The sequence below is a fragment of the Triturus cristatus genome, chromosome 2_2, assembly GCF_964204655.1.
Source record: "Triturus cristatus chromosome 2_2, aTriCri1.1, whole genome shotgun sequence".
NCBI lineage: Eukaryota > Metazoa > Chordata > Amphibia > Caudata > Salamandridae > Triturus > Triturus cristatus.
In genome coordinates this window covers 214607142-214622793 of record NC_140582.1, presented here as the reverse complement: position 1 = coordinate 214622793, position 15652 = coordinate 214607142, and the positions used below count along the sequence as shown (strand labels likewise).

Sequence of the window (15652 nt, the reverse complement as noted above, 5' to 3'; positions counted from 1 at the left end):
AGTGGTATTGCGAGCCTCGTCTGCGAGCCTCGTCTGCTCCCCTCAGTATTTTCCAGAAAAAACAACTACCAGAGTCTCTCTTTTTTCGTTTTTTATATAAAAATAGTTATTCTCCATGAATAAACCTGAAATAAAACACTTGTAATTGAAAGTAGGATTGTGGGGACAAAGTTGAGAAACCACCTCTGATAGTGCAAACACTGGAGGAACTGCTCTACGTTTAATGAGAAGAGCACATTCAGAACATTGTGCAGACACTACACTCTGAGATCTGCTGCTTCTGCCTGTTTGTGTAGGGGCGGGGCCTATTTTTAGACGGCAGCGGGACACGTATTCAATGGGATACTTGATAAACGTAAACAGCGCCAGGCATGGAGGAGGTGTTTCCTCGGGAAGAGGTCGGTCTCTTCTCCGATTCGTACAGCGAAGAGAGCCGGTTTCAGTACTGCGGACGGGAGCTGAGGATTACCCAGAACTACGGGGCCCGCCTGGGGGTGGCGGCTCCGGTCTGGGAGGCGGTGAGGACTGAGAGGGAATGGAGGTGTGGACGGGCGCTGGTGCAAAGTGAGCGTGGCGCCAGTGCAAGGGGGTGCATCTGCAGCGGACGTGCAGAGTTCGGTGAAAAGTGCACACAGGGGATTGGTGCTACTTCTGCAATCCAGTGCATTATAGGGAAGTACAGTTCCCTGCGTACGTGAATCGGAATTTGAAGTGTGCTTACGTTTCGTTAGCTCAGGCGCTGAAAGTGGGTCGTAGCAACCATGAAAACCAGAAGAGAAACATTAAGGCCAGTGTTATTCGTTGCGTTTAGCTGTTGAACTGCGTGCAGCATTTTGCTCGATCGTGATCTGTTGCACAATAGTGAAGATGCGATGCAACTTCTCGGTATAGCAGGTGTAGAGGTATTTGAGAAGACAGTAGATCGCCTTTTACCAAGTTGCTAGCATTTATTAACTTATAATTGTAAGTAAAAGGCGTGTTTGGGGAGTGGTGCACTTTAATTTTCTTTTAACGTGTATGTTGCAAATGCTCCGAAAGAGTTGCAAATTTTACAGATCCATGTCTACTGATTGTGTTTTTTATTTTTTTTTATTTAAATAAAAGTATGCTTTAAACACTACATTCGAGTCTCGTGTGTGACACGTTAACATTAGCCCCACTACGCACCGGAAACGATCTTTGTACAATGCTTGCAGTACAAGCAGCTCGCCGACGGATGGCGACATTGTATCAGTGCAGTAACTGTGCCGTTTAGTTTCATTGTAGTTTGTGTACTACTGCCAGACATGGGCGGGGCAGCATGTGTTGACCTATCTTCAAATACTCTACCTTTTTTCTGTAGAGTACATCATACACGTGTAGTCGACTGGTCGGAGGCTACCCCATACTCGTCTGGGCCCTCCAGGTGTAGAAGTATTAATATTAATCACAGATGAGCGTTTATGAGATCTAGACGAGGAACAGCAGTCTGGACATCACACGAGATGTGCTCAATCCAATGCATGGGAGCCACCGTGGGAGGGTTTGGTTGGGAGTTATATTATTAACGCCAGAAGGGTTGTCTGGTAACTGGCATTGTTGAATGGATAAAAACATGTCGTTTCTGCTCTTCCTACGTTCCTACTGGGATGTTGCATTGTGCAGTACCACTGTCGGTAGGTACGTAGGACTGACAGACTTTTTCAGTATTGGGACCTTTCTATCCTGAACACAGTGCCCCTTTTTGTTCCAACAAATGTTAGATGGATGCTTGGCCGTGTCTATTAATGTATGCAGTATTTATAATGTGTGCTATAACATATCCTGTATGTAATTGGAAAATGTGAATAAATGCATTTTAATTAATACAAAAACACCGATGGGCACCAAGAGCGAGGCACTCCCCGAAAGATCTAAACTTAGAAGGCATTAATAAAACTTAGTGGGTTGTTTTCTTCATGTAAAGTGATGGTCAGTGTTTGAAATTCAGCGGGGTAACACCGCTTCCATCTGGTGCAAGAATTCTAGAAAAAAATGTGCCAGTAAGTGCACAGGCCGCACAGTCCTTAAAAGGCTTCTTCATCACTAATTCTTGTCTGGTTTTTGTTGCAGGCTATCGCCCTCTGTGACTACTTTGAGGAGCAGAAGTTTGATTTCCGTGGGAAAAAGGTTATTGAACTGGGAGCTGGAACCGGCATTGTGGGAATCTTGGCGATTTTATTAGGTAATTTAATCCTCTTCTTTCCTAGTGTGGAACAACAGAAGGACGCTGTTTTTAAGAGATCAGCCTGTCCTTTTCGTCATTTAAAATGTTTTTTTTTGTTTTTGTTTTTTTTTTTACAATATTGAAGACTCGGCACAAACCACACGAAGATCTTTAAATACCAAACCTCTATTTTCTGTAAAAAAACAGCCTCTCGGCAACATCTCATGTACACACTCAAAATTCCACTCTTCTGCACTTAATTTGCACCATCATACCCCCAATTCCTTGTTCTTTTACCTCTTGGGATTCCATAAGACGCAGGTAATTGTTTTCAGTGTTTAGACTGATGATCTAAGTTTGCCCACAACTACAGACTTCGCTCAAATTGTGGAATCTGTCTTGTCCGGTTCTCTGCTGGACCCGCTTGTTCCTAAATACTGGAAGGTATTGGTTGACCAGTTAACCGTCCCTCTTTTGACCGTTATCAATTATTCATTGCAAACCGCTAGTTCCAGTAGCGTGGAATAAGCCCTAGTTCTACCTCGGCTAAGGAAAGCCACAGCCTATCCCACTTACCTTAGTATTTACCGACTTGTATCACTCCTGCTGTTTCCAGGCAAAATTCTGGGAAAAAATGTTAACAAGAATATCAGCACAACTGGATGATCATTCGCTATTGAACAAGGCGCAATGCTGCTTCTGGACTTTACATGGGACTGAGGTGGCCATGACCACCGTGGAGGATGGCAGTGGACATGGGTCTTCGGGTAGCACTGGCGCTGCCGGACCTGTCCGCAGCTTTTGACAGTCAGTCCTTATGTCCAGGTTGGCGCAGGTGGGAGTTAAAAGGCTGGCCTTAACATGGTGCAAATCATATCTATAGGGCAGATTACAGGCAATACACCTTCCACCGTATCGTTCTGTTTTTAAGCCAGTCCATCGTAGTACCTCGAGGTTCTGCCCTGAGCCCCACGTTGTTCAGTGCTTATAAGAACACTGGCCCTTCTGATAAGATCACATGCCTTAAGCTCACCTACCAATGCAGGAGGCATCCTATTAACCCTTATTTTTGATCACACCACCCAAGAGTCCAAATTCCCTTTCATAATATTTCATAATTGTTAGGGGGTCAATTTACCTAAATTTAGTATCACAATTGCATGAACGCAATACAATTGTTTATATTAAATAAATTAATAGCACAAAATCTGAAAACATGCTCTTCCATATAGGAAAACCTACACCATTTTTTCCCAGTGGCTTTTGGCCCTTGGTGGTCAATTCTGTCCCAGTTGTAGCACCCTCTGTTCAGAGCCTGGGGATGCAAATGGATTATGATCTCTCACTTGTGTTTCATGCTAACAAATTGTCCACCTCCTGCTTTTCTCTGATGACACTCTTGCATAACATTCGGTCTCTGCTTTCCACTCACTGGCACCTGATAATAGTGCATGGTGGCATACTGAGTAGACCAGACTATGGAAATTCCTCTTCTTGGGAGCCCATCTTTACGTTATTAACCAACTATCCAGGATTCAGTCCACTGCAGCTAAGTTAGCCTTGTCCGTACCACGTGGAGCCCCACTGCAGCAGCATTGGCTGCTCTCTAGTAGCTCTTGTTCACAGGCTTATCTTGATTAAGGCTTTATGCATGGCTCTTAGCCAAACAAATTGCAACACTATGTTCCTCATAGACTCCTCTGGCCCTCTAATGGTAACTTGCTTAAGATAACCCTGTTTAACAAAGCCCCGACTGGTGGGCAAGCTTTTTCTCTTCAAGTGGCTCAGCTCCGGAATAGTCTGCTCCTCATCCTTAGGGCTATGATCATTCATCTTGCTTTTAGGAAATTTCTCAAAATCTGGCTTGGCAATAAGTAGTTCATTCCCTTTTTTACATTTACAGTTTTTTTTAACCAGCACCCGGAAGCCTTTTTTTTATTACACAGTGCTCTGTGTTTTAGATTGATTAAGGTGTAATTGTACTGGAAGGTAGCAGATACATTTTCTTTGGCGGTTAGTTGCTTGATCTGGGGTGAAAACATGATGCCACCTAGGACTTCCATATTTAAAATTAATGACACAGTGAAAGAGGGCCATTTAGGTGGTTCCATGTGATAAAATCTTTTCCCAAAATATATTTTTCAAAACTGACTTTTACGAACCAATTTTTACAAGAATTTTTTTTAGGATGAGCCTAGAGCCAGCGCGCATGCGCTGGTCTGCGAGACTTATTGTAGAGGAGTAGGGAATAGAAGCCCCACCCACTCTCCGCCCATATTTGCCATTTGCTTGTGTCATTGTCCGTCTAAAATGCTGGCTTTTGATTCATCGATAGGCTTGTTAGTCCCTCCTTAATACCGCCACCTCTTAATTTGTCATCTCCCATGGTGACTGGCCCCTTTACTTCAGTTGTTACACAGTACGTCTTATTTAGACTGTGAGCACTATTTTCTTTAATGAGGTTCTCGTACTGTAGGCACAACATGCTTTGGTGTTTTCCACCTGTTGTCAGTGCCTTCTCCTCCACCTGCCCTCCAGTTGTCCGTGCCTTCAACCCCCTGCCCTGTCTCTCGTGTCCATGGCTTCTACCCCCCCCCCCCCAACCTCCTTCCCCGTTGTCTGTGCCTTCTCCCCCCTCCTTCCCGTTGTCCGTGCCTTCTCCCCCCGCCCTCCCTCCTGTTGTCCGTGATGCCTACCATTTGCAATGCAATAGGTCTAGCGTAAATGGGAGACCTATTCCATTGCAAATGCTTGTTTTACTGTGTAGTATATTATTTTGAGACATTATACATTTCAACCTCCCTAAATTTCTTTATAATTTTGTCTTTTTTGCATCATATGTTTTCCACACATAGACATGTGGTGGCCATAATGATTCCTATTTGTAAAGCGCAAACATATCACCCCCTTAAGGGTTTCTAGGTGCTTGGGGCAGTCGAGGGCAATTAAGTGAGCTATTGCCCAGAATCACATGATGCTGAGCTGGTGCCAGGGATCGAACTGTGAACTCCGTGCTCCTTAGTCGGCCGCTGTGCCACACATTTCCCGGGCATGAATATTTAATGTTTTATTTACCAAATTAAAAATTGTGACTCTAAATGTGTTAGTGTGTTACTTTTGTTCAACTTTTCGACCTGAGTGTCCAGCTTTTTTTCTAGGTATTTTTTTGATTTGGGGCAGGGGTGGGGACCAACAGGGTGACGGGGTGGTCTTGGTTTCACAGAAGGACCATTTGGTGCCTGGAACAACTTTCAGTGGCAGAAATTGGAGATTAAAACAGAAAATAAAGCAAAAGGACCTACACTGTGGTAATTGGCAGAAAAAAAATACTGACTGAGTAACAACTCAATGCAAGGATATTAGGCCAAATGAAAACACTAAGGGGCATATTTACAAGCCCCTATCGCCACCACAACGCCTCTTTTCATGACTTAGTGCAACGCAGACACCCTTGCACTATGGTGCAAGGGTGCCTGCGGTGGCGCTAGGCTCCTAAATTTAGGACAAGCGCAGCGGGAAACGCAGGGCTGCACCATATTATTGTAAATCTGCGTTTCATCAGTGGCGGAGTGTGGCGTTAAGCCAAAGAGGCTAAAACCCCGCTCCGCCGCTTCTATTGTAAACATGCCCCTAAATTTAGAGATTGGATTGGCCTGGCATTTCTATTGTTTAGGAATTTGACTTGCTACAGAGCTCATTGGTTATGAGAGGAGGGAAAATGTTTCATATCTGGATAGTGCCAAAGGTGGTTCAGTGAGTTAAACAATCTACACTTACACCTAATGTAATCTGTAGGTCACAAATTCTAATTATGTAAGGTAGATTGAGCATCATTAAAGTGGGAAATAGTAATGTGTTATTTAAAGTCTTAAAGGTAGAAGAACTGTGGTTACAGGATATAAAAAATATATATATTATGTGCAGACAGGAAAACACAATTTGGGGTATTATTGGAGAGAGCTGCATGGCAAACCATCATCAGCGTGACAAAGTATGTGTTCCTTACTACATACGTTCTAGCCAGCCAGAAACTTTAGAGAAACAAGACCGCCATCTCAGAAGAGTTTGTCAGAAGAGCGTCCATCCTCCATCCAAATTTATGAATCCAGTATTTTGCACTTTCCTTTACTATGTTTAATTCACCTAGACAGCAAGTTGGCTGACAGAGTTTAGCATTCGCTTCTAGTGTCTGCTTCTGTTATGGCCAATAAAGCCATGCGCGGTCAACCAAATTAATCAGTGTTAAGTGCGACTACTTACCCGTGAGGGTCTCAAGGCACTGGGAGTGGAGGCGTTTGTGGATCGGGGAGGGGGTTGCAGGTCCTGGTGGGTGCTCAGGTTCAGTCGAAAAGCCAGATCTCGAGATCCTTCCTGCATTTGGTCAGCAACGTGGATAGCCTGAGGTGGCGAGGCAAACTAAGGGCAATTGATTGAGTTGTAACACCTATGAAAGGATGAAGACTTGCAAGAAATAAATAGCAGGTATGGCAGCATACCAGAATAACGTTATCGGCATCCGACACAGCACTGAGGAGAGGGTCCAACTGAGCTCAAATTGGATCCTCTCAGGTTTAGTTTTCTAAATTCTGTGTTGTTCGCTCATGATCAAACATAGCATTCAAGTGTATCTTTTCCGGTACATGTAACATTATAACAATCTGTTATTTACAGCATATTGTATCTGGGTTTTTTTGGATGTTTTGTAGGAATGTTAGGAACATGATAACCTTCCAGCATCCCCACAGTATTCGAATAGGTGTTTGTTGAGAGTGACATTTGGCGAATGAGTGACTAAGCTGTTGAGATGCTGGTTGGTGGGCTCGCTCCATTGGATTTATTCATTTGCAAAAAAGGTCTTAATTTACTTACTCCACGACATATTGGCAACAACGAGCGTCTCTCCACGCACGACAAGCCCATTGATCGTGAGCCAGCCTTCATGGCAGTGATGGCCTGCAGCTTGAGCCCTGGGGTTAGGAATGACCCACAAGACAGTTTCAAAAGATAAATGAACATGCCTGACTGATTCTGTAAAGTATTTAGGATACATCATTACTTCCGATGATATTGAACCTAAAGAGGATCTTATCAAGGTATTGAGGCAGGTGCCCTGCCCAAAAAACAAGGATGAATTCTGCTCATTCATAGGATTGTGTAACTACTTTTTATTGATTAAGAAAAAATGAAAAGTTTTTTGGGGAAACTAAGGAACAAAATGTGTTCTTAAAGATGAAGAAAATTCTTACTGAAGTACCGGCTTTGAAAACTTACATCAGTGGTCATGAATATATTATTATAGCTGATGCCGGTGCTGTGGCATTGGATGCTGTTTTGTGCCAGAAAATTGGTACTGAGCACACTATTGCCTTGGCCTCCAGAGTACTATCTGAGGTGGAAATGAAATATAGTTCTATCGAAATGGAGGCCATGGCATACGCATAGTCAATTGAAAAGCTCAAAACTTAAGTGTGGGGAACTTATTTTACCCTTTGCATAGCTCATAAACCATTATTTCATCTGCTGAGCAAGCAAGGGTTGTCTGCTGTATCTTCAAGTTTAACGTCAGATTCCTGGGAGTACCAATGTTCAAGGAAACTGCCTTTCTAGGCTCCCTTTAATTGAAAATGATGTCATGCAAGATAAAGACATTTTTGGATATGATTGTGTTGTAGCTGGTGGAAATGTAGTTCAGGTTTGCCAGGGAACCATCAGAATTGAATTCTGCTGTGGACAAGGATTCTTGTTTTCTGAAGGTTGTGTATTCTATGAAGAATGAATGGCCTTTACATAAACATCTTAGCGGGGAGCGGCTTTGCTTTTGTCATGTTTCTTCTCAACTGTCAGATGAGTGGGGTATTTTGTTGAGGGTTGGAAAGTTCGTTGCACCTACGTAGTTAAGTAAAAAAAATTATCTGTCTTGCTCATCAAGGTCATTTATGATCGGTAGCCACCCAAAAAAGTTTGATACTATCCTTTTGGTGGCCATATATCGATACAGATATTGAGAATTTCATTGATGAATGTGATGAGTTTGTTTTATCTTATAAACATTGAAAGTTGTGGAAGACACCTTTAATACCGACTCCTTGTACGGACATTCCTTGGTACAAAGTTGCACTTGTTGTTGTGGGACCTATAATGCCATTACCTGAAGAGTCTAGGTATTTGATTGTGATGAGTTGATTTCTTCTCTAAATTGGTTTGTTATGATTTTGTACGAGAAATTAGCACAGAGGTGTTTATAAATTAAATTTAAAAAAAGGTTTTGGTCTCAAAGGGCACCCTCACAAGCTCATTACTGACAATGGGTTGCAACTGGTGTCAAACGAAATGGAGACATTTTTGAAGTATAAAAGCCTTGCATGTTACACAGTGGGTTTGTACCGTCCTCAATCTAATGGTTCTGTGGAAATGGTGAAAACATTGTTCAAAGAGGGTTACAAACTGCTCTCAATTGTGGTTAAGCTGTGCAGGATTTTATAAAAAGTTAAATCTGGGCATCTCATAATGCTCCTCATAGTGTTGCAGGTGTTGCTCCCTTTACCTTATTAAGGGTTAGGAAGTCCAAGGTGGTTGATGGACAGGTCCTCTTCTGTACAGCAGGCAAGAAGGAGCAGGATGATTGTGATCTTGAGAAAGTTGAAGCTAATGTTAAAGTTGCTCAAGATAAGATTAAACATTATTTTGATGGAAAACATTGTAAAGGGAGAAGCAAAGTGTATGTAGGGTGTTGGCTTCTGCTTAAGAGCATGGGGCCTAAGAAGCCCAAAGCTGAGTTTTAATTCAATGTTCCTTTTCAAGTTGTAGAGGTGGCACTGTCTTCTGTCAAATTAGCCAGTGGTGGCCAATTAGGAACTGGTTGCTCTTGATGCTTTTTCAAAGGTCAGTCATGACTAAGAGGATGTTGAAACATGATGATTCCTTGATGTTTCCTGGCCTGTATAACACATTGTATGAGATTCCTGGGCTATTGCATGGACAATCTCAAAGTGTGATGCAGAACCCTGCATCCAATGCTGCTGTTTGTATGAAAATGTTGATAATGGGGAACACACTGTTACAAGTAGTGGTTGGGTCTCCAAGAAATCAAGTTATCTACAGGTGTATTGCATGTACTAACTGGAGTTCCATGTATGGTCTATTTATTTTATCGCCATAATGTTATTTTATATTGGTTTTCTCTCTTCTATGTTGTTTTTGCTTTGTCTGTTTAAGGAGGGAAGGTGCTGTATCTGAGGTTCTTTGGATGAGTTGTAATTACCCGTTTAGGAGTAATAGGAACGTGATGACCTTCCAGCATCCCTGCGACATTTGAATAAAGAGTTCCTTGACAGTTGGCGAACTAGTGTCTGAGCTGTTGGAACGCTGGTTGGTGGTCTTGCTTCATTGGATTTACTAATCTGCAAGTAAAGTGATTATTTGCTCTTCAACCGACTCGTTGGTCGTTCCTTACCCCACCATACAGCACTTAGAAAGGGCAGCGCCTTTGGTAGGAAGCATAATAGAAAACATGTTTTTCATTGCTAAGCCTCTTTTATATTGCATTGTTTTAATTTTCTAATACAATACTATATAACTCACTTTCAAATGAACACATGAAACTTCATTAAAAAAAAAAAAGTTTACACATAACTAAAGTTTCCTAATTTCTTTACCCTTTCTCTCTTTCATAATCCCATTAGGTGCCAATGTGACGATAACAGACCTTCCCAAGACGTTGAAGCAGATACGTCAAAATGTTGCTGCCAATGTGCCGCCAGCATGTTCTGCCAAGACCCAGGTGTGTGCTCTGTGTTGGGGAGAAGACCAAGAAGATTTCCCCAGGGATTATGACCTCATCTTGGGAGCTGATATTGTATACCTCCAAGACACGTATCCCGCCCTGCTCAGGACCCTACAACACCTGTGCAGCTCACGTGCCACCATCTACCTGTCCTCCAAGATGCGCCAGGGTCATGGCACGGTGGACTTCTACCAGAGGCTCCTCCCTCTACATTTCAATGTGAAACTTGTCTATAGGAAGGACGAGGAGGATATCAATATCTACAAAGTCACCCTGAGAGTGGATAGCTGAGGCAGAGTACAGACCTTGCCCAGACAGGATTAAAGGTGATGGCTCAATAGATGCTTTGAGAAGCAGAAGCAAATATGCATACTTCGCACCTCATCCCCCTTTTGTCTTTTTCAAATTAGAATAATTCCCTCTCTCCTCTTGATGGAGTCACCGACTTCAAACAATTAATCAACCATTCCAAAGAAAAGAGAAAAGGATCATGTTGCTGTATTTTTAATGGAACATGAACTTTTTGAAAATAACCAGGGAATAGACTCATTACTTTATAACAGGGTAATTGAAGCAAATATTTTTAAAAACATGCTTATGTACATGATTGACCAATGAACAGTTTCCTTCCACATAAAGGGATGACTGAATATTTTTAGATTTGTTATTTAAACTAGTTATCAGCACAGAGATGCTTGGCACCTGAAGAACGTGTAACATTTTCTCTTGGACCCCACATCAAAGATGCCGTCACAGTTTACTGTGTGCTTAGTGCAAGATGGATGGCAATCGACAAGCCATCCAAATTCTCTTTGCAATATATTTTTATCGGGTTAGCTAGAGAAAATATGGTTTAAGAGTTTTGGAACCGGTTTTAAAATGATATCTGTTCATGCTTGGTTTCAGATCTGCTTGGGTTTTCAGGTCCCTGGGATGCCATGTTTGCTGTCATAACTGGTCTGTTTACAAACCAGTGTATTGTGAGAGATTCCTTGGTCACAACAAAGCCTACCTAGTGGAGTCCTCTATTACAATAGTTTGTAAAGAGCAATGGCCTGGAAAAAAACTGTAATCACTGTGATAAGAAGCCTTTCGCTCGCCCGGTTTGTAAGTTATTCAAGCTTTAAGGGTTGGCGAAAGCCCAGTGTGAATCTTCTGGAGTGTTGTTTTCCTTCCAGATCAGTTAAGGAGGTTCTGGCGATTTATGTAATCGAAACCACATTCCGCTTCACAAAACACACACCGGATGTTTGCCGACAAAGTCCTAAATGCTCCATGAGTGGAAGCAACACACTGTGAATTTGAGGTTAAGCAGCAGCAGGTCCCTGGCCAGCAACTTTGAATGTGGTTTATTCTTCTCATGACACTTGTGCAACAGTGTACTCAATCTGGAGCCACCATCTTCTCCTCTCCCAAAAAGTATTAGAAACGTGTTAATTTGAAGAGGACTGTCCACACTTAACAGTGGTCTATCACTGTACTTGAGTGCTCCTGATTTCTGTATTTCAGGGAACCGAGGCATGGAGATTTACTAATTTGATCATGGTCATGCAGTTTAGTCAACACAGCAAGTCCAGTTTACAACTGTGGTCTTTTGCCTCCACACTTATGTTTCAGATGGCTTTAATGATTGAGGATCTTTTCTGGCAAAGGGAAGCAGAGATATTAGACCACTCATCGATTCTTGAAACAGCCGATTATGAGATGTTTATTGGCTGACAAAACACAGACTTTGATTATGTGAATGAGTGGCAGAGGCTGTCCTTTTAAGGCAGAAGAGAGTAGGATATTGTGTTGGGTTATAACGATCATTTCTAAAGGTCAAACCACCAATTAAACATTTTCTTAATACATAAATATTAGCTGCCATTTTATGTTTGATCTATTGGCTCAGTGGTCTAATGCATCCACTCCAGAAACCCGTGTGTGACTTCAAGGCCGCAGATATGAATCCCAGCAGGTTCGCTCAACCTTTCATCCTTCTACAGTTGATAACATGAGTACCATTGAGTTAGGTAACAATAAACACCTGTTCTGTGCCAATGTACCCCAAGGGGTGTTAATGAGCTTTACAATGCACGTTATGGTATGTTAGGTGCCACAATGTCATTGGTTTAGGATGCAAGTCAGAGTCTGCCAATACGGCTTTGGATTGGTCACTTGCAGGTTACACAGATCTGTGTAAAGAGCACCTAACTTTGAGCTATCTCTTGACAAGTTGTGGCGAGGAGAATCGGTTTGCTTTTCCCAAAAGGGAGGACAATCCAGGAAGGGTCATGGCTCTGGAGAACTGTAATGTAAGGTTAGTCCATTCCCAAGTGTGCTGCTTCCATTCCTTGTCCATTCAGCTTACCCCCGTGCCGGCACCCTGCCCGTTTTACTAAAGTTCAAAACTGTTGTTGGCTCAACAAATGTCTTGTTTTTCAATCCAAAGTGCACACCTGTATTTACCTTCAGTATGGGTGGTCCATTCCAAGTTATGTGGCTGCCACTGCTTGCTTCTTTTACTCATTGTAGAAGTGAGCAAGCATTTCAGTTTGCACGGCTACGTCAATTCTGCCGAAGTATGCATTCCAGTTGAGCACCGCTAAATCGGCGTCCCACAGAGGTGTTCATTCCAATCCAAAATGACAGATGCATCAATTTTTTCCATCTGAAAGCTGTCCTACATTTCTTACTTATTGTCCTTGACCTAACCCGGACATGTGAAGATTTCAACCCTCAAAACTGAGAACTGAACGAAAATCTGCCCATTCCTGGAAAAATTGGGTGGAACAATGGGACTAAGAATTCAGTGAGAGGGCTTAGTCGTCTTGTCATCACTGTTGAGTTTGCCTGTCTTTTGCAAATAATTTAATTCCAAAAAAGACTTTGAATTGCAAGTTTTTCTTGCCTCTGTCATTTGAGAACTTGGAATGCAGGTGTTCAGTTTTCCAAAATAGTGATTCATAAGCGCACTCAGTTTCGGAAGTTGAAGCATAGGGCTACAAAGTGAATGGCCCATGATCACACAATGTGGTCAGGATTGACAGCCAGGTATCTTGTGTGGACACATTACCTCTGAGTGTTTTTTTTCTTCCAGTTTTTCTTAATGGTATTTATTTGCATGACTTAATAACAAAAACTGGACAAGTATCATGTTGATGACCTCATGCATTGAAAACCATATTAACACCAACTCTCGGTAATAATGCTTTTCAAAATTCCAAAGATGCAGTGAACCACTCGCTTATCCCACATTAACCTAGACCCCACTGAGCTGTATGACCGTGTTTGGCAGATAATGGTAAATGTATCAAATGAACCAACTAGCTGTGACCTCCACATGAAGCAACCCTTTACTGCTAATAAATTGTAAATCCTATGACATTTTGTACTAATAGATTCTGAACATTCCCTATTTTGTAATTTTTGACAAACTATTTTGAAGTCTGTGCCTTTTTTATGTTGTGAAAGTAAGGACCAATGATAAGAGAGCATTCATTCAGGAGATGTAGTTAGATTCAAAAAGGACCATTTCTAACACATTCTCGCTGAACAGCCTGAAATCAGTTTTTTATTACTTCTTTAGAAGTCCTGCATACAGCAGTAGCTCAGCATAATAGGTGATAAATTATTGTATTGTTTACCATCATGTTTTACATATTTACTTGTTAAGTGAGATTGTTTATTTAGGTTTGATGATATGGTAATATTTCTTTTATCTACTGTTTCCTGAGGGCTATGGGAACGTAAGTGTAATAGAATATGTGGTTCTTATGGCATTTTCACTGGTTTTGTACTTTAAATGCAAAAAAAAATCAAGACATTTTAGTTGTCCTTTTTCTTGACCAAATTACTACTTTTTCACTATCATGTCTTATCTCAATAAAGATTTTTTTTTCTTTCACTTGTTTATTGCCCCTTATGTGGGCTGTCATATTAGAATGGCTTCATTTTAATCCATTGCACTTAAACATAGCATGCAACTTCTGCTCCCCTGGACCTGTATCCTTTTGTGAGATGCCACCAAAGCCCCTTTGCATCCTGCTGTTAATGCTCCATGAGACCTTCAGTGCAGTGCTGATGATCATATGCGGAACGAGTGCCTGCACCTTGCATTGCTGTGCACAAGTCACAATGTTGATTGTGTGACACCTGCAAGGCCATACTCTGCCTTGCATTAACCCCTTCAGCGCGGCGCGGATTACCGCGCCGTGCTGAAGGTTCGTTGCGCGGGCGGGGCCGCGACGGAGCGGTTCCGTCATCCGCACAGCGCGACCGATGCGCATGACGGAACCGCTCCGTCATGCGCATCGAAAGGGTTAAATCTCTTCTTGCGATGAGTGTGTGTGTGTGTGTGAGGGCTTTGTGCCTGAATCCACCACCACTTCTAGCTGTGTTACTAATTGATTGAAACCTTATGGTGGACGACAAAGGTATGTGCAGGCAGTCCGAGATTAGCTGAGGTGAGCCCGCCTTCATTAGCCAGTCAATGAGGTATGGGAAAACATGCATCTCCGAACTATGAAGACAGGCCGCAGCCAGTGTCATTACTGATGCAAAGACCGGAGGGCTAATAAAAGGCAGGGTGGTGAACTAGAAGTGGTGTGATCCCACCACAGAGCAGAGATACCTCTACGGGACTGCAGGATTGAAACATGAAAGTGCAGGTCCAGGGACAAGCCTCATGGTGCAAGCTCAGCAGAACCTGCACTTAAATCATCATCTTGAACTCCTTGAGTCATGAGTTCAAAACTGTGAGGCGTAAGATCAGTCTCAAGCCCATGAAGCAAAACGAGTAACAGCCCATTTCTTGCCCCCAATTCAGGTACAAGCTCAATTGGTGAACAACATCAACACTTCTTTGGACACAAAGATATAATTTAGTCCTTTCACCCTGTCTTTTTTGCATTCCTGTGTCAGTGGCCTCTTCTGCAATCAATAAACAGGCCTTCGATCTCGCATGGTACCACCATGTGTCACACAATAGCGTCTCCCTTCAAATCCTCACCCGGTGAGGAGCCAGTGTGCACACAATTAGCTGGAACCTCTTACAGACAGCTGGTTTCCAGCACATTGTTTGGAGGCTCTGAGCAGATGATGTCCAATAGCGTGTGTGAAACCTCCACAGAATGTGGGCAACAGCATTTTTTTTGTTTTTGTTTTGTTTATTGGAGGGGGAGGCAGTGAATTTAAAGTGCCTGGGTCTGTGCTCAGCTCTAAGCCCTGTCCTCTCCAAGGCCCTTCTCTCCTCCTCACACAATAAATGTTCACAAGTTGCTAGGTCTGTATTTCAGACCTCTCAGTTCCTTCGTCAGAGGTGAACTGGAGCATCAAATAATGCCTCTTGCAACGCTCATTTTGGTAACACCAGCTGCCTCAAGTTTATATGGTGCCAGAATGAAGCCTATTCTGGGGCTCCTGAGTCAGTCGCTCGTTACTGGACATTAGAGCTTAGGAACCTAACCGGTTAGCTGTGAGGGAAGAGGGTACACTAGAGCTTTACCATGTATTGCTTTCCAGATTAAGAAAAAGCATCAGTATGAATCTGTGCTTATAAGTACACTTAAATATATTTACACCATGTCAGTGATTAAACAAGCATTTACAATGCAATGGTCTCGGCATTGTTAAAGTTAGAGCTATTGGCATTGCTCATGACATTATTTTTGTTTATGTTTTTATAAAAAAACGGCATTGTT

The 15652-nt window shown here is 42.5% G+C and overlaps 1 protein-coding gene across 1 annotated transcript; it reads left to right on the top strand.

The window, feature by feature from the left end:
• Positions 1-285: 285 nt before the first annotated feature.
• EEF1AKMT3 (EEF1A lysine methyltransferase 3) lies at positions 286-13857 on the top strand. Its single transcript, XM_085641247.1, has 3 exons — positions 286-518; positions 2092-2203; positions 9868-13857. Exons 1-3 carry the CDS (start codon positions 372-374, stop codon positions 10257-10259), a joined length of 651 nt encoding a protein of 216 aa, XP_085497373.1. The 5' UTR covers positions 286-371; the 3' UTR covers positions 10260-13857.
• The last annotated feature ends 1795 nt before the right edge of the window (positions 13858-15652 follow it).